This window comes from Amblyomma mixtum, chromosome 7, assembly GCF_055824585.1.
Source record: "Amblyomma mixtum isolate Tamu chromosome 7, ASM5582458v1, whole genome shotgun sequence".
NCBI classification, from domain to species: Eukaryota; Metazoa; Arthropoda; class Arachnida; order Ixodida; family Ixodidae; genus Amblyomma; species Amblyomma mixtum.
In genome coordinates, this window is record NC_143018.1 from 132,751,318 (window position 1) to 132,774,735 (window position 23,418).

The 23,418-nt window shown below is 51.1% G+C and overlaps 1 protein-coding gene across 1 annotated transcript; it reads right to left on the reverse strand.

Annotated features, from left to right (window-relative positions):
• Positions 1–16,107: 16,107 nt before the first annotated feature.
• Positions 16,108–18,690, reverse strand: LOC149337626 (uncharacterized). The gene is made up of 5 exons (XM_089554922.1): positions 18,313–18,690; positions 17,306–17,525; positions 16,590–16,726; positions 16,362–16,426; positions 16,108–16,255 (listed from the first exon to the last, which is right to left on the reverse strand). Exons 1-5 carry the CDS (start codon positions 18,583–18,585, stop codon positions 16,174–16,176), a joined length of 777 nt encoding a protein of 258 aa, XP_089411048.1. The 5' UTR covers positions 18,586–18,690; the 3' UTR covers positions 16,108–16,173.
• Positions 18,691–23,418: the final 4,728 nt, after the last annotated feature.

Here is a 23,418-nt window from a genome sequence, read left to right on the forward strand (position 1 = left end):
GCAGTGTTTCCATCGCGAACCCGGGTACTCCGACTCAGTAAACGAGTGCCCTATCAGCATAGGGTGGTTGTCATAAATTGGCGAGTTGAAAGGCGATGGCGCTTCAGGTATTCCCACGTGGAGCACCTCTCACACCGTTAATGAGCCGTGCTTCGAGGCACGTACAACGATAAATGAAGGAGCAGTACCTCCTCACTGGCCACCTCAACTGCGCCGTGAGGAAAGGGAAGAAGGTGAAAGAAGAGTAGTACTGGAGGGCTCGGGAAGAATTTCGACCACCTGTGTGGTGGTGGTGGTGAAAACGTTTAATTACTGAAATAAAGTTTGGGAGCCACAGAGTGGCCCCGCTACATGGTCGGCGTCCCTAGTCCGGGACACCGCATGACAATGCCCCGTCTCTAGCCCGTTTCACCAGAGCCCTTTGGGACTCAAGCGAGGAGCAGTTGAGAAGGGCAGTCTCCCATGCCTCTCTGGAAGGGGTAGGGGAAGGGGGGAGGTGGGGATTTTGAGTACATGCCCACACCATGTGGAAGATATCACAGGTCTCCCCACAGTGTGGGCATCGCCCATCCGTGTTAGGATCGTAATGCTTTAAGAATGCAGGACAGAGTAGAGTACCTGTCTGCAGGCGCCTTAAAGTTCGCTCCTCCGTCTTACTCAGCCCTTTTGCAGGGGCCGGGAAAAGGCGGTGGATGTCGCTATAATGCGTTATAATTTCCTTGAATCGCAGCAGCGGCTGGTTAGTCTCCGAGCCAGAAGAGCTGGGATGAGGATCCCGGTGAGTAAGCGCTCGGGCAGCCGCGTCAGCGGCCTCATTACCTCGTAAGTCCTGGTGGCCAGGAGCCCAAATGATTCTTTTGGGTGTTGGATCAGTGGCAGTCCTTCTTAGAATGCAAGCAGCTAAGGGGGTGATCTCCCCTGCCAAGTAATGATCACATGCTTTTCGGGAGTCCGTAATGATGATTCTCGAATTGGCGTGGGCGGCAGCAAGCGCTATCGCTACTTCCTCGGCTCGCATTGAATTCAGGGCTCGAAAAGAGAGTCCATCAACGTGCATTTCCTGGTGAACGACAGCGGCCGTGTAAAATCCCGTGGGCGATGGGCCTGCTACGTCTACATAATATACACCCGGTCGGGAGCCGTGTTGTCTCTCAAGAGCCCGAGCCCGCGCTTGTCGCCTGTTTACGTGCATGTCGGTGTCCATGTTACGGGGGAGCGGGGAGACCCAGAGCATATGGCGCCACAGTACTGGGATACGCTCCGCCTCCTCTGGAGTGCAGTCGTGTTGGATGTGTAAGCGGTTTAGCAGGCGGCGCCCAGGGGCCGTCTGCATGAGCCACGTGTATTGGTTCACGAGGTGGGCCTCCCGCAGCTCCTGGTAGGAGTTTAGCACCCCCAATGCCTTGAGTTTGGCATTAGAGGTAGCCACCGGGAGATCCAGGGCTCGCTTAGTTGCCTTTCGGATGACGGCGTCTATTCGCGCCTCGTCTTGCTTAGTAGTGCGGAGATATGGCACGGCGTAGAGGATCCGGCTAGTCACGAAGGCATAGACGAGCCGAAGCGCGTCCCTGCCCCTCATACCGCCCCGCTTGTTGGAAACGCGGCGGATCATGCGCCCTACCTGTTCGCCTAATCTCTTGAGTTTCAGAATGGTGGAGTCCGGTCTGAGTCTGTGGTGAATGAAAAGGCCCAGAATACGGAGCTCCTCCACCTCTCTAATAAGACCTCCTCACAGAGAGATGTGAATTGCTGTCCTATCCTTTGGGTTCGCTCTGACATGCAAAAGCTCTGATTTCGCTGGAGCACATTGGAGCCCACAGTCAATAGCATACGCATCGACTATGGAAGCGGCCTGCTGAAGGCGGGCCTCCATGTCCCCAAGGCTCCCCTCAGTGGTCCAAATTGTAATGTCATCTGCATATAACGCGTGTTGAATGCCTTCCACCCAGGCCAGTTGGCTTGGGAGGCGCATAATAGCTATGTTGAACAGGAGCGGTGATAACACCGCTCCCTGAGGGGTACCCCGTGTTCCCATCATGTATGGCCGTATTCCTCGCCCTCAGTCCAAAGAAAGGCCGGCGATTAGTCAAGAAATCTCTTACATACGCGTAGGCCCTAGCCCCACAATCGGTAGAACTCAAGTTGGCCAGGATGCTTCCGTGTTTAACATTGTCGAAAGCCCCTTTCAGATCAAGGGCGAGGATGGCTTTGTCATTGTGTTGCATAGTTGTGGGTCGTATTACATCCCTGTGCAGCTGGAGAAGGACATCATGTGCAGACATGTGGGGGTGAAACCTGAACATGGTGACTGCAAAGAAGCCCTTACTCTCCAGGTATGGAGAGAGGCGATCCCGAACCATCGTCCCCATAAGCTTGCCCGCACATGAGGTCAGTGATATGGGCCTCAGGTTGTCCGTATTCACGGCCTTACCTGTTTTAGGGACCTGTGTGGGACGCCTCACATCACAGGGACCCGTTTAGCGTTTCGCTTTCATCGAAATGCGTCCGTCGCGGCCGCGTTCACACCATGGTGCTTCAGCTAAATAGCCGACCTCCAACCTTTCATTAAGCGGTCGAAGTACGCCGCAAGTGCAGTACTCTCACCCTTTTAGAGCGCAGCTCTTTGGTGCCCGTTTCTGCGTTTCGCGGCGTCGCCGTCGGCGATGTCCGTTGTAAGCCTGTGTCACGCATCTCTATAGACACCCGTCACCCATTTGTAGGAGGGAGGAAGTCGGAGTAAAAGAAGAAAGAGAAAGAGGGGCCGTAATGAAGAGAATGGAAATTGTATTTGAGGAAAGGAAATTACGCAGAATCTGTCTCACATATCTCGATGGGCACCCGTCATCCGTTCGTACAGGAAGGGAGGAAGTGGGAGTGAAAGAAGAAAGAGATGCCGTAATGAACGAAATGAAAATTGTATTTGACGGAAGGGAATTACACAGTTACTGTCTCACACTCAATCCTCGCGCATGCGCAGTTGGGGCTCTCCGGGGCTGCGCGAAATCGCTCACACCTAGCGGAGTGTTACTTCCGCCACAAAAATTGGCATTGGCTTAGCTGTAGTTAAGCTTTGATATACAAGCGAAAAGGTTCAGTTACGCTCGGTTTGACGTCATGGCTATTGCAGTTCGCGCACAATGCACTGGGAGCACCACGATAACGGTGGAGGCGTTCTGCCGTCCACACACTGCCGGTGCGGAGGAGGAGGAAGAGACGCGCGTGTAGTGAATACGGTGCTTTGAGGAAGCAGCAGGAAGCTTTGTGATATTACTAATAGATGGGTATATGCTCGACTTGCTGCACCAATGCCTGGTTCTCAAAGACGTGGTTTCCGTGCAAGTATTTCGCGAGGTTGTCACAGCCGTGGAAGGCGTTACGAGCGAGAGGAACGGGATGTTCTCCCGCATAAGTGGTAATTACCGTTTCTCTTTATATCGACATTAACGCCCCCCCCCCCCCCCCCGCCTGCCACCCTGGCAGGAAGCAGGTAATATTTGATCGTAAGAGTTCGCTCACCGTCTTCAGCACAAACGCATGTAGCCCACATCTCGCATCATTCACGTATCTATAACCACGATTCAGGCGTCCACTAAGCCAGGGAGCCAATTACGTGCTCTACGGCTTTTTACGCCGCGTTTCTGCCACAACGTAGTCAATGCCAACGCATGCAGCGCACACATGTCACTACCGCCACCCGTCGCGGGCTCAGTGGTTAAGGCGCTCGTCTACTGGGCCGGAGTACCCGGGTTCGAAACCGAGCACGGCGGTCGCGTTTCGAAGGAGGCGGAATGCAAAAGGCGCCCGTGAGCTGTGTGATGGCAGCGCACGTTAAAGATCCCCAGGTGGTCGGAATCATTCCGGAAACCTCCACAATGGCATCTCTTTCACTCCCACCTTCCTCCCTTCCCTACGGCGCGTTTCAGGTGTCCACCGAGGTATGTGAGACAGATACTGCGCATTTCCTTTCCTCATAAATCAATTTACCAATTTGCTGGTTACAATGGACAATGGCGGCGGCGACGCCGCGAAACGAAGAAACGGGCGTGAAAGAGCTGCGCTCTAAAAACGCCATAGAGGAGAGTTCAGAAATAAGGTAGACCACCCTGCTATTGGTCCAACAGTGGTTACGGCACTCGGCTGCTGACCCCAAAGACGCAGGTTCGATCCAGCCGCGGTGGTCGAATTTGGATAGGGGTGAAAATCGAGACCCGTGCCTTGTGTGATGTCAGTGCTCGTTAAATAACTCCAGGTGGTGAAATTTGGTGGTCAAAAATGGCTGAGGCTTAGCTTAGGTTAAGCCTAGTGAGATGCGAAACATATTGTCGGCGAGTTGCATATCGAGCACGCCGCTTGGCTAGACGTTCTTCACGCTCTTCATCAGTCTCTGTAGCACGCCGCAACTTTTGCTTCTCATTCCAACGAGCAGCGCTGCCTCCAGGAGGCATCTCTATCCCGTGTACGCTGTTACGTCTCGCCTTCGTCGTGGGGAAGACAACGACATGGCAGCAGCGAAACGCCGACAAACCCCGAGACGCGCGTTGGGTGAGCGCCTGGATTGCCACGGAAGCCGCGTCCGTCTGCCCGGTTGAGCGAGCCTTTCCCGTACACCGAGTGTGAACGCGCGTTCGAAATGCGCGCGAACGCCGCTCATGGACATTCCGGCGTCTGCGCTACGTGGATGGCATCGTTCCCCTCTCCCAGCGCGTGACGACGGCGTGATCTCTCGGGAGTGAGTGAGTGCGTGTGTGTCTGCGATTGGTGCCAGTGAAACCCGGCCCCCATCTAGGGACCCTAGGGAAGGGAACTCTTAAAAAAGCCGGCAGCGGCACGGCCGAAGGGCTCTTTGTCTTTGAATGATCTCCTGATGAGCTGTCGTGATGCAGAGTTCCTGCAGCTCACTTGTAAATATTCCTGTATAAAGTCCTCTTTCATTGTCTTTTTCCAGCAGCCTCGTCTCAGACGTCCCTCATTCTCTCTCCGGCACACGACCATGCTACCTCGTCCTTAACAAACTGGTGGCAGCGGTGGGATGCTGCTACCTCATATGTAACAACGCCTAGCAGAGGCACGCGCACCCCCTTGTATACTGCCGCTCCAGCATCACGTGTTCACTACAGCGCACCTAGCGGCAGAAGCAGGAAACACATTTGTCGCGACGCCTCGCGCGACGGCGCGAGCTGGGGCCCCGTTTCCCCTATGTCGTTACGTCCCGCATCACGTGGTCCGCCTTGGTCGCGACGCCTCGCGCGACGGCGCGAGCTGGGCCCCCGTTTCTCATCTGCTGCGACGTCACGCACCACGTGGTCATCCTTGGTCACGACTATAGTGTTCTACCACACTATAGTCACGACGCCTCGCGCGACGGCGCGAGTTGAGCCCCCGTTTTTCATCTGCTGTGACGTCACGCATCACGTGGTATGACATGGAGGTCACGAAAGGTCTCTGGTAACGACACCGCCGCGCTCGAGGAGCTAGGTTGGGCTATTTTAGTATGCTTCGCATAAAAAGGTGGGCGTCCAAGGCCACGTTCCCAAGCAGGCGCTCGTCTGAGAGTGTCGTCATACACGGCTATTACCAGGCAGTGCAGGGAAGAAACCATGTCGTGATGGCTCTTGAGTACGCAAAAAACTAATGCACGGCGCTTAGAGCTGAATGAGACGCCTTCTCTCTGAACGCCGTGCCCGTTTTTGGCGAACCTCAACACCTGTGGACGCGCTACGCGCACACTAGACTAAGATGTAATAGACGTTTACGAACCACTCACGCAATACAAAACACATTCACATTGAAAGGAACAAAAATAAGCGCTATCATAAGGCGTGGCTCACATTCTGAGGAAGTCCCCCTGTGGTCGGTCGGGTCGCAATGCCGGCGCTGATTCTTTGTTCGAATAGGGCTAAGTCCGGCGCCACCACGTCGAGTCCTGGCTCGGTTCTGTCAGGCCAGCCCAGCACCGTCAGCATGACACGGCTGGCTCCCGAACTCATGGCCTCAGATTCGAACAGCTCGAACAGTTGGCTTGACCCGGCTAGTTCCTGAGGAAGCGACCACGGACCAAGGTAAGCCAGTAGTGTCGGCACGCCTCGACTGCTAGGCCTCAAAATCGAACGGCCTCTGGCTCGGCCGCACACGCTCGCTACCCTCGCGCACTGGCTCGCGCAGCATTGCCTTTCTCTCTCGTGCTTTCTGTTCTGAGTCCCCCCTCCCTATCCTTCTCCACGCGCATGCACGCGCTGCAGTGCTCTGCGTCTCCCTCACCTTCGCCTGCCCTCTGTCTTGTTTTGTTCCCATCTCTCCAACCCCGGCCCCTGGCGCAGTTGCGGCGATGCCACTTATATCGGGGAACAGTTACGTGCGCCAGTCGATTTTACGCAACTGCGCATACAGCTCGCTCGCTCGAAAAGCCGTCGATGGTGTTGACACCACGTGTTCCAAATAATCGGAACGACATAAAAAAATACCATGATATAGTAATTAATCAAAGCAATTTGTAATTGAAGAAAGGGCGACCCGCAGCGGCCGCCGCTAAGTGGTTAAGGCGCTCGTCTACCGAGCCGGAGTTCCCGGGTTCGAACCCGACCGCGGCGGCCACGTTTCGCTGGAGGCGAAACGCCAGAGGCGCCCATGTGTTGTGTTGTTGCTGTTGTTGTTGTGACTGAGAGAACGATGAAAAGGAAATTGCACGGGCCTGCCAACTGGCTCCAGCCGAACCACCACCGCTGCCACGTGCAGATAGAGGAGAGTTAAAAGTTCGGAGGAAAGAGAAAAAGAAAAGAAAATACGTGCGTCGCAGCAACAACCGCGTCCGCCGGAGCGGACGCTGGCTGAAAAAACAGATAAGCGGCCGTAGCCGCGATTCGTGTAGCCGGCCCCCCACCTCCGCCCCCCCCCCCCCCCCCCCATGTGCTGTTCGATGTCAGTGCACGTTAAATATATACAGATGGTCGAAATTATTCCGGAGACCTCCAGCACCACACCTCTTCGTTTCTTCTTCACTCCCTCTGCCCCTTCCCTTACGGCGCCGTTCAGGTGTCCACCACGTGACAGTTACTGCCTCATTTCCTTTCCTTAAAAGCCAGCTAACCAACCAAACAAGGAGTCCAAACGCGTCAAAATGCTGAGAATGAAAGCAGGATGCCTGGCGACGGTAAGAAAATTTAGTGTATTCGATCAACTAATTTCGAGAGGCGTCCTAGAGACACTCCGATCGATTTGTCAACCGGCCAAAGCGTCGCGCCGAACGCGCAATGGCGACTGCCTGGCAGCGCTGCAAGACGCTGTCCCGTTCCACTCTTAAAGATGAAGCTTTAGCGTCCACCAATATTACGCGACAGCATACACAATAGCTCGTTCGGTCAAAAAATTTGAAAGAGGATTAGCTTGCTTAAGCCCGGTATGTTGCGAAAGCAATAGCCCTAGCTGCGCCTGGTTTGCCTGGTGGTGTGTCTTGGCAGTGCTCTTAGTAAAGCTTATTTATGAAAGTTTTTTGGAGAACGCTGGCTCCATGCCGCCGGAGCAGACGTGTTCACATCGGCTCTGTCACTGCTAACCAATTACGCAGTGCTAATTGCCTCGAAACAAAGTTTTCCTTGCACCAATGTGTCCGTGAAGGCGAGCGGCATCGACCGATACCAGCTGACCCTAGAGGTGCGTTTTTCTTTGCCAAATTTTGTGACTTTTTCTATCGCTGCCGTGTGATAGAGTGCTAGGCCTAAGCTTGTCCCGCGGACGCTAGGCCCAGCACCGTCGCACCGGTCGCCGCCTGCCGCACTCCTCGGCGGCGGCCGAGATGGAGGCGTCCGTTACGACGAGGGAGGCGTCCGCTACGTCTACAATGATCGTGGACAACCAAATGTGCGTTCAAGTTCAACCGTACTCATCGGCGGCGTCCGAGATGGAGGCGTCCGTTACGACGAGGGAGGCATCCGCTACGTCTACAATGATCGTGGACAACCAAATGTGCGTTCAAGGTCAAGGCAAAGAGATATCACCAGAGGAATACCACAACGACGCCGGATGGACGCTCGCGGGGGAACGCATGTCGAGGCTGCGCCAGCGTACCCCGACGGCGGCAAGCCTGACGGACCCGGCGGGAGTCAAACAAGCCCGAAATCGAAATTCCACAAGAACGTCAGAGCCTCGGCCATCAATGCACCACGCATGCCAGCCATGCCACTGGAAGAGAGCAAGATAGTCGTCAGACCCAGAGGGGGACTGGACATCGCCAGACCGGCAACACCACCGTGGCTGCGGCCATACTCGCCGCGGCCAAGATCACGAGCGAGGAAAGCGCCGCGGACACCATCTGCCCCAGCACGCAACAGAACATCATGGTCGTCAGTACACCGAACGAAGACAACGCGGCTAGGTACGCTAAAATCCAGGAAATCTATATTCAAGACAACTCCTACGAAGTCAGCGCATATCGCACGGCTCCTCACGACACCGTAAAGGGCGTCATCAGAGGCATCCCCATCGATGCGAGCGCCGACGAGATAGATAGGAACATCGTCAACGAGAGAAACCCGCTAGCAGTGGGCGCAAAGAGGATCGGCAGCACGACCACCGCGATCGTGGTGTTCCAGGGACCCAAGGTACCGAACTTCGTCCGATACGGAGTCACCCTGATACCGTGCCGCCTCTACAGGAAACAGATCGACGTTTGCAAGCAGTGCGGCCGAGTGGGACACCGAAAGGACGTGTGCCCGACCCCCAATATCAAGACGTGCCTGGCCTGCGGACTCGCCAACCCCAAAGAAGACCATCGCTGTACCCCTAAATGTAAGCTGTGCGGGGACGAACACCCGACCGGAGACCGAACATGCAAGGCGAAATACAAGATCCCCTACGTAGTGCGCAAGCGACAATGGGAGCGCCGACAGGCCGAACGCCAGCTGCTGTCGGAGAGCGATTTCCCGCCACTCGACAAGCCGCCAGCTGCGGAAAAGTCAAGGACTCCATCAGAGAACCGCGCGCCAAATTCCAGAGCCAGCAGCTGCAAGAGAAGCCTCAGTAGGAAAAGGTCACCATCACGTGAGCGAGTCAGCTGGGCTGACGCAGCTAAAGGGAACAATATAAGGAACGCGCATAAAATCACCGAAGCCACGAAGAAAGACGATATAAACAAGATGCGAGAAGCCAACGAGACATTAAGACAAGAGAACGCGGCGCTGCGCACGACCATCAACAGCCTCACGAGAGAGATCGCCGAGATCCGTAAGTTGCTGCTATGCAACAACGAGCCTCCACAGAGACTCGCGCCAAGCACAAGCACGACCGACGAAACAACCATGAACACCCAGGAGACAGCCGTAGAGGAACCGGCACCTAAGAAGCGAGCCGTCGAGGCCACGCGCAAGCAAACAGAGAACAATCGAATCGACAACCCCGAGGCCAAATTCGAAGCGACGTTCACCAAACTCGAACAATTAATCACGGCGAACATCGCAGCAGTGACAGCAATGAAACAAACAATGGAGACCTACCAAGCCGAGAACACGAACAGATTCGCCTACATCGAAAGGACCCTACAGCCGATAGTGAGCCACCCGACGTTTGCGCCCCTCTTCGCGCAACATCCACCCAACCAGGGAACCGCGTACACACCAACGCAACCATGGCTGCCAACGCAACAACAGCAGCAGCCGTAACAGCGTGGCAGTGGAACTGTCGCGGCCTCGGAAGGAAGAAGGCAGTCATCCAACAGCACATCGCACATGCCGCGCGCAAACCAGACGTGATCCTATTACAAGAAACGCTCACCGACGCACCGTCCCTGCCCAGCTACAGAGTGCACAAGGGCCAGCCCGACGGGAGAGGCCTGTGCACCCTGGTCAGGAAAGGACTCACGTTCATTGAGCACGAGCTGCAAAGCAATATCAAGATCGAGCGCACACTCACCGAAATCATCCCGGGCAAGAAGAGAAAAGGAAGCATTTTTCTGCTCAACATATACAGCAACCCATCGCAGAGAAAACAGAGATTCAAAACAATACTACACAGAGCCAGCACCGCGGCAGGCCGCAACACGCTAATCGTCTGCGGCGACTTCAACGCGATGAACCCAGCCTGGGGCTACAACAAGTACACAGCAAAGGGCCGCGACCTGTACCAAGACGCCATGGAACTCGACTTCACCCTCATCACGGACCCGGCGCACCCGACGAGAATCGGTAACTCTGTGTCCCGGGACACCATTCCGGACCTCACGTTCGTCAAGAACGACGTCCGGGGTGCGATCACCTGGCGAAACACGGGAACCGACCTCGGCAGCGACCACACCATCGTGGAAATCAGCATACCGGAACACAACGACACCAGCATCAAAACACGCAGATGGGTAGACTGGGATGCCTTCCGAGACGCCAGAAGCCAGAAGACAGACGCTGACGGCGAGATCGAAGACAGAGACGTGGACGGCCGAAATCACCAAGAGCATACGCGACGCGACCAAAGAAATTGAAACGGACGCTGCGATTGATAAAGTAGACAGCCGGCTAGCGCATCTCATCGAAGCCAAGCAGTCAATACTCAGTCGCTGGAAGAACCAACGGCTCAACCGCAGACTCAGAAAGAAGGTGGCGGAGGTCAACCGAGCGATCGAGGAGCACTGCCGCGCTCTATGCACGCAACAGTGGATCGAGATCTGCAACGCGGCAGACGGGCAGATGCATAGCGGGAAGACGTGGAACCTGCTGCGGCACCTGCTCGAACGAAACCAAGACCAAGTCGCACCAAAGGGACAGACTCGCCAAGCACATACATCGGGCTGTCTCGGTACAGGGCGCCGATGCTGTCACCAGGCGCATCAATGACAAATACCTGCCCACTACGCCCACCGAACAACACGCGCCGTACGGCGGCCTACCCAACGCGAAGCTCGATCGTGACATCGACGTCGAGGAGGTCCGCGCGGCCCTGCACGCCCTCAACAGCCGGTCGGCAGCTGCCCCGGACGTCGTCACGAACAAGGCGCTCAAGAACCTCGACGACAGCTCGATTGAGAACCTCGCAAAATACTTCAACAAGTGCTGGAGGGCGGCCGCGCTACCAAAGCAGTGGAAGACAGCCAAGACTATCCTGATACCCAAGCCGGGGAAGCCACCGGACACGGACAACCTTCGGCCCATCTCGCTCACGTCCTGCGTGGGCAAGGTGCTGGAGCACGTCCTGCTCAACAGGTGGCAAGACTACCTGGAACGAGAAGGGCTGTATCCGGCCACGGTGATCGGCTTTAGACAGCACCTCAGCACGCAGGACGCGATGCTGCAGCTCAAATACCAAATCATAGACAATGGCGGCAGCGCCCGCGACAACAAGGCAATCCTGGGTCTCGACCTAAAGAGCGCCTTTGATAATGTGAAACACTCGGCGATTATGTCCCAAGTCTCTAAGCTCAACATGGGCGAAAGATCCTACAACTACATCAAGGACTTCTTCACGGACAGGACCGCCCAGCTACGAGCAGGCGACCTACAAACGCAAGAGAAGAAGCTCGGGAGCACCGCCACACCGCAGGGATCGGTCATTTCGCCGATGCTGTTCAACCTGGTAATGATCGGAGTGGCCGAGAAGCTCGCGGACATCGAAGACGCCAGGCACACCATCTACGCGGACGATATCACACTGTGGGTGACCGGCGGCAGCGACGCCCACATCGAGGGCGCTCTGCAAGCCGCCGTCGACGCGATAGAAGACCACCTGGAAGGCACCGGCTTGAGATGTTCGCCGAGCAAATCGGAGCTCCTCATACTCCCACCTACCAACAATGGCAGATGCAAGGCCAGACAACGCGAATGCGAAAAAATCAGAATCGTAACCAAATCTGGCAACGTGATCCCGAGGTCAGCAAAATCAGGATCCTAGGCATGGTCATCGAAAAGCATGGAAGAAACGGCGAAACCATCGCCCGTCTCACGGCAAAAGCGGCCAACGCTATGCGACTCCTCAAAAGAGTCACTTCCCGGAAGGCTGGCATCAGAGAGGAGAGCCTAATCAGGCTCGTCCAATCCTTCGTCATCAGCCACGTCGCGTACGTTGCAATCTACCATAGATGGCTGCAACACGAACGCAACAAAATTAATGTAATCATCAGGAGAGCGTACAAGGCGGCGCTGGGCCTGTTCGAGTCCACGAGCACGACCCGCCTCTTACAGCTCGGGATCCACAACACGCTTGATGAAATAGCCGAAGCGCAACGGACCTCTCAACAGGAGCGGCTGTCCACGACCAAAGCCGGGAGGAAAATACTGGACGACCTGGGAATAGGACACTTAAACGACGCGGAGACGAAGCTCCCCGTCCCCGAAGAGGTCCCACGCCAGACCAGAATCGACCCCATAGGGAACCCAAGCTCAAGTTTGGCGGCGCGACGACAGCGCCGCGCCTCCTATGGTGGCCACCCGGAGAGGCTATTGGGAAGGAGCGCGGCAGACGCTGCCGGTTTGACAGCGGCGGCGGCGCACGTGCACGCGTGCTGTTCAGTCCGGCTGGGGCGCAGCGTAGTCTCCGCGTGGCTAGTTTTGTGCGCTGCATCGACAAGGGTGTTGAAGCGGAATTTTTGCAATGGCAGAAACGGCCCAACGAAAACAAAAGCGAGGTCCGAAGTACTGCTGTGTCGTGGGTTGCCACAACAGTGCAGACAACACCAAAGATCGCGATCCGCCTGTGAAACTGTACCGATTCCCAGGCAGGTGGTACGAGAAAGAAAGGAGACAAGCCTGGATCACCGCTGTAAGGAGAGTCAAGTAAGTCATGACAGCCCTCTCTCGTTTTCTGCTTTGACCGTGGCAGCTAATCGTTTTTGTTTGTTGCCGCGACGCATCTCGATATCGAGATCGCTGCCTTCTCACAGCACGTGTGTGTGAAAGCCAAGTTACGGTGGCATGTTGAGGCGTTTTTAATCAGCTTTTTTTTTTAACGTAGCCGTCATTGTTGAAATTCACACTTGCACGCGCTCGTTGCGCTGTTAATTTAATTCATTTGAACTACGTACGTTGTCAAAGGTTTGACGCCGCGATTTGCGCATCAGGCAAGCATCTTTCTCGCGTCTGAACAGACTGCTTTTAATTTCAACAAACTTGGACATTGTTTTGCTAGTTCAATTTGCTGTGCCTCTTTATTATGGCAGCATTTTATGTTCTGTATGTTACTACCATTATATATACTACTACCATATCGAATGCTTAGGAGCTCGGCGGCTCTGTTATTTGCCACCTTCGGAGCTTGAGCAATTTTCATTCATTTGTTCATGTGTGCGCATTCGTTTCTATGTTTTCGTGTGTCTTTGTGTGCATGCATGTGCGTGAGTACGTGTGTGTCTTGGCGGTGGATAAGAGAGAATGCTGTTCTTTCTTGTGCAGTCCCGATGGAACTCAGTGGCTGCCAAAAGAACATACGCGAATTTGTAGCGCACATTTTGTGGGCAACAGCAAGAGTGACATCAGCCAACATCCCTCCTACATCCCAACCATTTTTCCACCTATCTACAGAAAAAAGGCACCTGATCGGGAAAGGGCGCAAAGGTATGAAACCAAAAATGTGACACTGCCAGTGGAAGTCACAAGCTTATGTTTTCAAGTGTGTTCTGTTGTTTACCTGCTTTATGAAATTGCGGTCCAATCATAATATGATCATTAGATGCATTCTCATGTATTTAGTGACTACATTTCATGGCAAGTTTGTTTGCAGCCTGCAGAAGACTCAATTAGTAACCTAGAATTTTGATTGTGCAATGCAGACACGTTTCAAGAAGGAAATCTCATCCAAACAGCTTGTTGCAAAAGATGAGCATCCATAGCAAAGTGCAGCCGATGAAGCAAAAATGCAGGTGCTGGAAGCCTCCGTTCTGGACGATGTGCATCGTGACTTGAGCCCAATGGATTTCAGTGATGCACCTCTGGAAACAAGTACAACTACCTCTTTGCTCAACGACACGAGTGATTCACATTCTTTGGAGCTTTTGTGTGGTGCAGGACAAGAAAGTCATTCTACAGCAAAAAAGACGGACGCTGTAAGGAAACCTTTTAATTTTGGGCTCCTGTTTAGTCAGTGTAAATATAGCTGACAGTAGTGCAACATACATTTGCTTTTAATAGTGTCCTTTCAATTTCCCCAAAGAATACAGAAAATTTGTCTAAATACCTCTACATATCCTTTGTTTGATTTTTTTCAGACAAGCCAGACAGAAGAATGTGCAACTTCAGGAAAGCTAACTATACTTCTCTCAGCAACAAATGGCACTGAAGCTTCTACTCAAGTCATGCACACAGAAATGACTCACAAGGTGAGATGATGCAGCTGTTGTTCTTTATCTGTTCTGTTGAACTGTGGTGCTGTCTTGCTGTAGCACCCCACTTTTGTTTTTCTCCAGTTTACTTGCATTATTGGGCAATGTTCATTTTTATCTTCCTTTCCTGCATCACTTTTTTTAAATTTTATAATGGCTATGCTGATTTTCGCTTTAGAATGAACTTGTTTATCTCCTTGAGAGTACAAATGTTACTGTCTCTTTGTTATTCATTTTACCTTAGTGTGGTTCCTTTTTCATTTCATCGTTCTGTATGTTTATTCTAACCTGAAGGTTGCAAGGACAGATGGAAATTGGAAGCGGAAATGCGGATTTTATGGCTTTCATTCCTTAAAGGAAAAGAAAGAGGCACTGCAAGATATGTGCGGTGTGACGCTGCCAGTTTTCTGCCTTCTTCTGAACTTGTTGCCAGCACCACAGTACAGGCGCAATGCGATGTCAAGGGAAGACAAGCTATGCTTGTTCCTTGCCAAGCTACGGCTTGGGATAACGTACAGTGCCTTGGCCGCTATGTTCAGTGTCACAGCCACAACAGCATCAACTGTGTTTAGAAAGACGCTTGATATTCTAAGCATTGCCCTGAAAGAGTGGGTCTTTATGCCTTCCAGGGAAGTAATCAAGCTGTGTTTGCCTCCCCCATTCAAAGAAAATTATCCAAATTGCACCCTAATAATAGATTGCACCGAGCTCCGCACAGAAACACCGTCTAATCCTAATTGCCAACACGTGTTGTATTCACATTACAAAGGAGGATACACGCTCAAAATTTTGATCGGCATAATTCCTAATGGAATGATAAGTTTCATTTCTAAATGTTATGGAGGACGGCATACAGACTCTTTCATAACACAGGACTCCGGCTTCCTGCAGCTTATCAAACCAGGGGACTTAGTTTTAAGTGACAAAGGATTCCCGAGCATACGGACAACTGTAGAGGGTAAAGGTGCAGTGCTGCTTATGCCTCCTTTTAATTCAGGGGGTGGACAGCTGTCTGAACAAGACATGGAAAAGACATGCAAGATTGCGTCTGTGCGAATCCATGTGGAAAGAGTTATTCAAAGGCTGAAGATATATCATATTCTAAGCAACAGAGTACCACTAAGCCTGGTCCCACACATGAACAAAGTGGTTTCAGTGTGTGCTGCCCTTGTAAACATGCAAGCACCAATAATTCAGAAGTAGCACTGCTTGGTTTGCTGTGGCATCCATAAATTGGTTTGTAGGCATAGATTGCATTTGCAAAAAGATGAAAATTTAAAGGAAAACTAGTTCTGCAGTTTCATATTAACACACTGTGACTTGATAACTGCAACTATGTGCACTTCAGCCAATAAATGGGTTCTTCAATCACACCACTGTTTTTTGTCTGAATTTTATTTTTTAGTGAGAAGCCCTGTGATAGTTCTGTAATGTGTTATTCTACAAGCAAAATATACATGTAAAAGAGGCAATAACAGGACTGAAAACCAAACGGCAGATATATGTCAGTTGAAGTATGCACAGCAATAAGTTTGATTTCAGGCAAGGATCGTGCATCAGTCCATAAATATAGAGCATAGAATCCTACAATAAATGCAGAACCAATAACTTGAAATAAAAATACTCCATCTTGGGGATCAGTTCCCACAGAAAAGCCTCGTCCCGAGTTACTTTCACTATAACTGCGTGTTTCGGGCTGTAGACATATAAAATGGCCCACTGCAGGTTCAAAACATACATCTGGACTTGTATTTGTGTGTAATAAGTATTTGTGGTTCTCAGCACAATCACATCTCCATTAAACATTAAGTAGGGGAGCAAGCTTCGCCTTTCTTTATAGTCGATGAATGGTTCTTCGTTGTATTTGAATGTGCACTTGATTTCAATCAACACAGTTTCACTGCCAATTTTTGCGAGTCCATCTGGGCTGCAACACAGTCATGGCTGCTGTGGAAGCACGAGTCCTGCCTAGAACATGAATAATTGAGATTAGTGCTTGAGTTGAAATGTACAACAAAGAGGAAACTGAGCATGCCAGGAATAACTCCTGATGTAAACTGGTAAGTGAACTCACCTGCACAATATGGGTGCCAAGCTTTCGTTGGAGCTCTTCTCGTGCTGTGGCTTCTGTCTTGATGCCTAGTAAAACACATTTACATGTTTAACTTAAGAGCAAATAAACTGTGAACATCACGGTTTATGTCCAAGCTTGTGGCAGCACAAGTGAATTTAGTGTTGGAATGCCATAACTAAGCACTCCAAATGTTTCTTTAAACAATTTTTTGTGCTGTTGGAAACATACCGTAGCGCATTGCAGCACTTGCGTATGATGATGTTCTGCAAAGGCTAATAGCAGCTCTCTCCAATCCTTCATTCTTTTTTGTGCGTATGGCATGTGCTTTCGTGCTGCTGATGCGAAGTCGACGTTCTTCATGCCATCTGAAAATTGGCAAATTTGAAAATATGAGTCAACAGAATGTATATGAAATGTGTCGCCTACCTTTTACTGCACTTTAGTTTCATACCGTGAGCAGTTTGCTTGGCCTATGGTGTGGAAGCCCATGTCACGTGGCGCTTCTTTCAGTACTACTTTTGTTTTGTACATATGCGCCCTTTCACGGTCCATTTTGCTAACAAAATCGTTTACTTCAGTTGTTTTGTCATCGAGGACATTAAGATACCTGTAAACAGGCCGGTGCGACATTGACTGCAGTAAATCCTCTAGGATTTCCTTTTACACAGTTTCTGAGACTTTGTCAACAATGTCATCTAGCAAGGTCGCACAAATGACATCTTCAGCGCTTCGATATTGCAGCTCCAATATTTCTCTCAGTGGACACACCATGTCCGGATAGCTGAGAATGATATTTGGGTCAGCTGCATGGTTTGGTATCAGGAACCCTGCTGCCCTGTCCTGTTATGGAGAATGAGACAAGGGGTAAGGAAGGTAACGATTCACTCATAAAATGGAAACTGCCGTTTAAAGGTGTGGCACATCGGATGCCTAAATATACTTACGGGGGAAGAGGTCCAAAACATCCTCTTCTAAGCGCCTCTTGGGCTTTCCGCTCGGTTTTCCCCACTTCTGGGGCTCGCTGGTGCATGAATTTACTTCGTGGTCGTTCACATGGAGGCACACCGCAGCTGCGTGCTTGCAGTTAGCTGTAATTCCAGCTTTGCAGGAGCATCGCCCCTCTCGAACAAGCAGCTCCTGCTTTTCCTGGCACGACCACGACAGCTATGAGAGTCAGAAATAAAAGTGAGACAGCGTAGACGCTTGCCGTCTTCTTAAAGAAGGCTTCCTCCCGAAACTTCCCTCTACAAATTTTCAGCTACATGTCATGTGGCACGGTGTACATTTTTTCAGTTAACTCCGTCTGCCCCTCCCACACTATTCCGTGCGCGCGTACAAAGCTAAAATTAAGGCGAAAGATTTGGTTAAAGGCTTCATTATTTAAAACACCCAGTACAATGTTGTGAGTGCGTTTTTATGCCAGCGTAATTACGCGAACGCTCCGCGCGCTCGATACCACAGCTACGACAGCGCGCCTCTAGCTCGGCACCCCTCACGCTGAACATCGCGTTCGCGGAGCAGATTTTACGTATTTAAGTCTGTAAATCTAACAATCGCGAACAAAAAAATAAAGTGCAGGCATGACATTGCAACTGAAAGAACAACGAGCCACCGAGAAAAAAAGGCGAACAATATGTGTGGCTTCTGAGCGCTTACGTCCAGCTGCCTCCCAGCCAAGTCAGCGGGTGATGTTCTAAGGGATGGAGTATGTGTGTCTCGTACTGTCCCATGCTTTATAGCGGGTATTATGGTTTGGCCGCAAAGAATTTCTTCCCCATGACGCAAACGTCGTTCCCGAAAGTGCGCGATTAATTTCTTCACAAATGACATGTGGAAACAACTCATTCCTATATGCATTTTGACAACGGAGAACTTCAACCGAGTGCACCGCTTCGTTTCGTAGCTAGTGCTTATAAAAACGTTCAGTTATTTGAGCATATAACAAATGGACAGGCTCAAGGTTCACGTCGTACACAACGTTGTCGCTGACTTGTGACACGCATTTTCCATTCAATCGGGCTTCGTTGTTTTCAATTACCTGCTCTACGGAGAACACATGGCTTAAGAGCCTTTCACCTTTGGTTAGGTTCGCTTTCCTGAAATAGTTGTCGAGCTGGCATATCTTTTTGAACCCGCACTGCAGCCGGATCATTGCGGCGCGCGACAGAAGCAGCGCGAGACGTCTGCACGTGCGCGGAAGCGAGAGAGCGAAAGGAGAAAGCATGCACGGGAGCCCAGGTGGAGCGCCACGTCTATCCCCAGTTTCTTTTTTTCTGCCAGAGATGGCGCTCCCTGTCAAGAGCAGCAGCGCCGCTCGACGTTGCTTTGGGTCCCTATACCCAAGAACATGAACCCCGAGTATAACAAGGAAAGAAGAGCGGCGAGGGCCAAGGCTCTCATAATCTCACTTTGCCATGGGGCGTTTCTCGATTACTTCTATTTCGGCTGATATTAGCGCTATTTGTTCATCGTTTAAATTTGCGTTGTCTTTTGGACTTCGCTGCATTTCTCTTTTGACTAGGGCTCCGAACTGTAGACTAATACGTTTATGATCACTTCCTAGGCTGTACTTCCCCTCTTCTTCAATTTCCATTATTGCGAGCTTGCTATAGATGCCCTGCGACATTAGACAGTAGTCAATGGTTGTTTGCCTGTTACGGGATTCCCACGTGATTTGTCCCTCACATTTAGTTTGTCTATTGACAATAACTAGGTTGTGCCGCTCACACAAGTCTAGCATTAACTTCCCGTTACAATCTGTGTATCCATCCAGATCCTCGATGTGGCCGTTCATGTCTCCAAGCAAAATATTATCGACACCGTCTCCAATCTGCTTTATATCGTCATTGAGGCACTTAACTAGATCATTGTTTTCTTGCCTGCATTTGTCCCCGGTCCCTAAATAAACTACCCCTAGCCATGTCCTTTTGCCAGCAATTGTACCTGATACCCAGACATGTTCTTTGCAAGTTAATTTTATTCTTTGCCAATTTGTTCCTTGATGTATCAGCATACCTACTCCTCCTCCCTTTTTCTCTGTTGTTGTTCTGTTGCACCCTTCCCAGATATGGCCAGCGATTAAAGGTGGATCTTTTAGATCCCTCAGATGTGTCTCGCATAGAGCGTACACACCTACTGCTTCGTCCTTTAACTGCTGTTCTATTTCTAGCCATTTCGCTCTCTTTCTACCCCCTTGCATGTTTATGTAACTGATCCTGGCGTTAAATTTCTTTTTCGTAGTTTTCTTTCAGGGCCTCCTAGTTAGAGTGTACTAGAAAGGTTCTAGTACACTCTATCCTAGTGGCCATGTTGTAGGGCTCAGCCGCCATTGTTTCATTTACTACATCGCTTCTACCTACCCCTACGCCCTGAGCCACCGTGGACCCCCTAAAAAAGCTACCGCTCGGCCTCCCAGGCACCCGCCTATCTCTTCTCCTACCCTTCCACTGAAATGGATGCCGTCTCGTCCAAAGTCTCAGCCCGAACCTGCTCTGTGCACTTCCTTGTTTATGTCTACCACCTCAAAGCCTTTCTCGAGGCCTAACTGCCTTACCTCTCGATTAAGATTCACAACGTCTTTAGCAACCTCTGCATTCCTTCCTTGTACCTCCGGCACTGTACACACCACAATCTGCGCTTGCTGTGCTATCGCCCTTATACCGTCAACTCCCTCAGCTAATCTTTTGCCTACTTGTGCGCCGTTACCATTCAGGACATCATTTAGCCCCACCGCTACCACTACCAAGTTACGCCTTGCAGCCTTCTCGGAAAGTTCACTTTTAGTCGCTCTCAGAACACCGTCCATTGTCCTTCCTGGAAACACCCCGACTGCTACCCGCCTATCACCCTTCACCAGGTCCAGAATAGCTCTTTTGCAGCGCCCCATGTTTGAGGCACCAGCGATAAGCACTAGCCTACTCTGCCCCTCCCTCCTAACTTCCGGATCTTGTTGCCTCTTATCAGTGACTGTAACCTCATTTCCTGGAATTAGCTCGGCCGCCTTCTCAGTATCAGACGGCTAAGCGCGCCGCGCGTGGCAGGAGCAGGAGTTAGGCCGCTCTTGATAGCTACCGGCCTCGCTACGCGACGGGCTGAAAGTGCTAGCAGTATTGCTTTCGCAATAAAAATTGCCAAAGGCTTAGATTGGTTAAGCCCGGAAGGTTGCGAAAGCAAATTACAAGCAACTTTAGCGACTAAAGTAGTGAAAGGCGAAAGCCTGAGTGCTGCACAGAACGCCGGAATTAGCTTGAAGTAATATTGAGGTGTCCACTAAACCACAGAGTTGGTAAGGTGCCTTTCCTTTCCTCGAAATCAACGCAGTCTAAAACGCTGTCTATGCCAGAGCACATCAATGAACGCCGGAATTAGCTTAAAGTGCTTTGCCCCTGTGTTTGAGATTGAAAGCGTTAGCTCTAATAGTCGCATTACTCAAGGTCGCGTTAGTATGAAACACAAAGTCATTCAAGTGGGACCTGTGGGTAGTATCAGTGGTACACGGATTGTCGACCACCTAATTGGCGCATAATGTTCGCAGTAATATTAAACGATTCAGCGCGTTACAGAGCTTAAGATTACTAGTCAAATCAGAGCATAGTCCATAGTAGGGATTGGCACCGACGACCTTTGGCTCCCCAAAGCGTAACTTCTTGGAACTTCAAACGTTCATTACGGGTAAACTAACTGAGGCCAAACCATTTGTCCTCCCAGATATAGCGAAAATCTCTACGAGATATAGCGAATATGGCTAATGACGCAATATCTATTCGTTCGATGTTGCGAGTTCTCGATAGTCATAGCCGTCTTAGTGGCTAAGTGTTTATGGATCTCGGCTGCTGACCCCAAAGACGTGGGTTCGATCCCGATCACGGCAGTCAAATTTCGACGGAGGTGAAATTCTCGAGGCACGTGTACTGCGCGATGTCAGTGCACGTTAAAGAGCCCCAGGTGGTCGAAATTTCCGATGCCCTTCACTACGGCGTCCCTCATATCCTGAGCTGCTTTGCGACGTTACACCACCATAAACCGTATAATAAATCGTCACTTTTTGTCACAACTAGCCAACGGAATGCGCGGAAAGGAAGCATAGAACGGTGGACAAGACAGCAGGGTATGAGGCGCGAGACATGCTGCGAAAATTTGAAGGGCCGCAAGAAAGCACTCTCAGCTATGCGCCGAAAATAAGGTCCCTCTCCAGATTCAGAAACTAGCTTCCTTTCAATTATGCTCACCTAAACGTTCAGCAAGGGATTGATTGATTGATTGATTGATTGATTGATTGATTGATTGATTGATTGATTGATTGATTTGCTGAATATTCTCAGAACATGTGGGTGGGCCGCCTAGTCCGGTAGTCCACTGGCTGCTGCTGCTGCGCTGCCCAACCACCAGCCAGTGCTGACGGTCAGGATCATCGCTGAGCAGAATAGCCTCCCACTGCTCTTCTGAGGGGCTTGGAATGAGGTCAACTAAGGGATTAAATTTGCATGCCCACACCATGTGACAGAGGTTAGCTACCTCTCCAGAGTGTGGGCACTGCGGAGTGTATACTGTAGGGTACCACTGGTGTAACCTAGCTGGCGTTGGGTAGGTGTTGGTTTGTAGTCTCCTAGGGGTGTTCTCTTCGAACTTACTGGGAGATTTATGTGGTGTTGGGTACTCCTACCTGGCTGTTCTGTATGGTGCGAGGATGTCAGCATACACTGTTGAACTATTGGGTCGCCGCACCCTTCCTGGTCATCAGGGGGAGACGCCCGGCATAGAAGAGTTCGGCCATGCCTCTGAGCGGCTTCGTTTCCTCCTGGTAGTTCCAGGTGACCGGGAAACCAGATGCTTAGTCAGCAATGAACCCTCTGACCTGTGAATTAATCCGTTATTGAAGCTGCGCCAGGCGTTCTGCGAATCAGCACAACTGCGTTGGGGTTAGATGCTACAGCTAATGCAATAGCTGTCTCCTCTGCGTGAGTGGGGTTAGATGTTTTCATCGAGGCGCAGTTCACCATCGATCCTGAAGGCGTTGAGACCACAATAGTCATGACTCCATTCTTAGGTCCTGCTGCGTCCACGTAAAGGGTATTAGTTTGCTTGTTACATTTCTTCTGCAGGGATTCCCCTCTTGCTTTCCTCCTCTTGATGTTGTATGCGGGATGCATATTCCGCGGAATGGCGTGCACGTTGATGACTCTTCTCACATTGCGTGGGACCTCTTCCCTTTGGTCAATTGTATAGGGCTGATTAACATGGATCTTCTCGAGCAGTTCTCTCTGCCGGTTTTCTTGAGTGCGAGCCTATTGAGTTATAGTCGTCACATCAGTCACGGTAGTTCATAAGGTGTCGTTAAAACCGCAAGTACTCGCCGTGAGGAATTACTTGTATAAGACGCAGCTAAGCCATTTTATCAGGGCTCGTGTATGTATGCGTAGTTGTTTCACTAGAAATAGACTTTTGCGGGCTTAGTGAAGGGTGCGGGGTATGAAGCGTGTCGTATCGAGGATCCGGGCAGTGATTAAGAGCAATATTACGGTGGGTTAGACATCACCTTCATCATCATCATCCTGACTACGCCCACTGCATGGCAAAGGCCGCTCCCACGTCTCTAATTAACACTGTCCCTTGCCACCTTCAACCACCGTATCCCCGCAAACTTCTTAATCTCATCCGCCCATCCAATTTTCTGACGCCCCCTGCTACGCCGCTTACCTACTCTGGGAATCCAATCCGTTACCCTTAATGGCCAGCGGTTATCTTGCCTTCACATTACATGCCCTGCCGAAGCCAATTTCTTGATTTCGACTAGAAATCAAGAATAAATAAATAATATTAGTTAATAAGGAGACAGTAAATTTTAAAAAGTTAACTATTCAATAATAGTTAACCAACCTATACTATTTAGTGCGTCTTAGCTATATACTGATGTGCTGCACCACTGAAAATTATGCCGAAACAAGCGCACTTCGCTCTCCAAAACCGTATTTTTAAAAACCGGAGAGCATCTAAGGTGGAACACGCCGTATACAGCCTTTATAGATTGCGAGATGGCAGTGGACTCAGTCGAAACCTC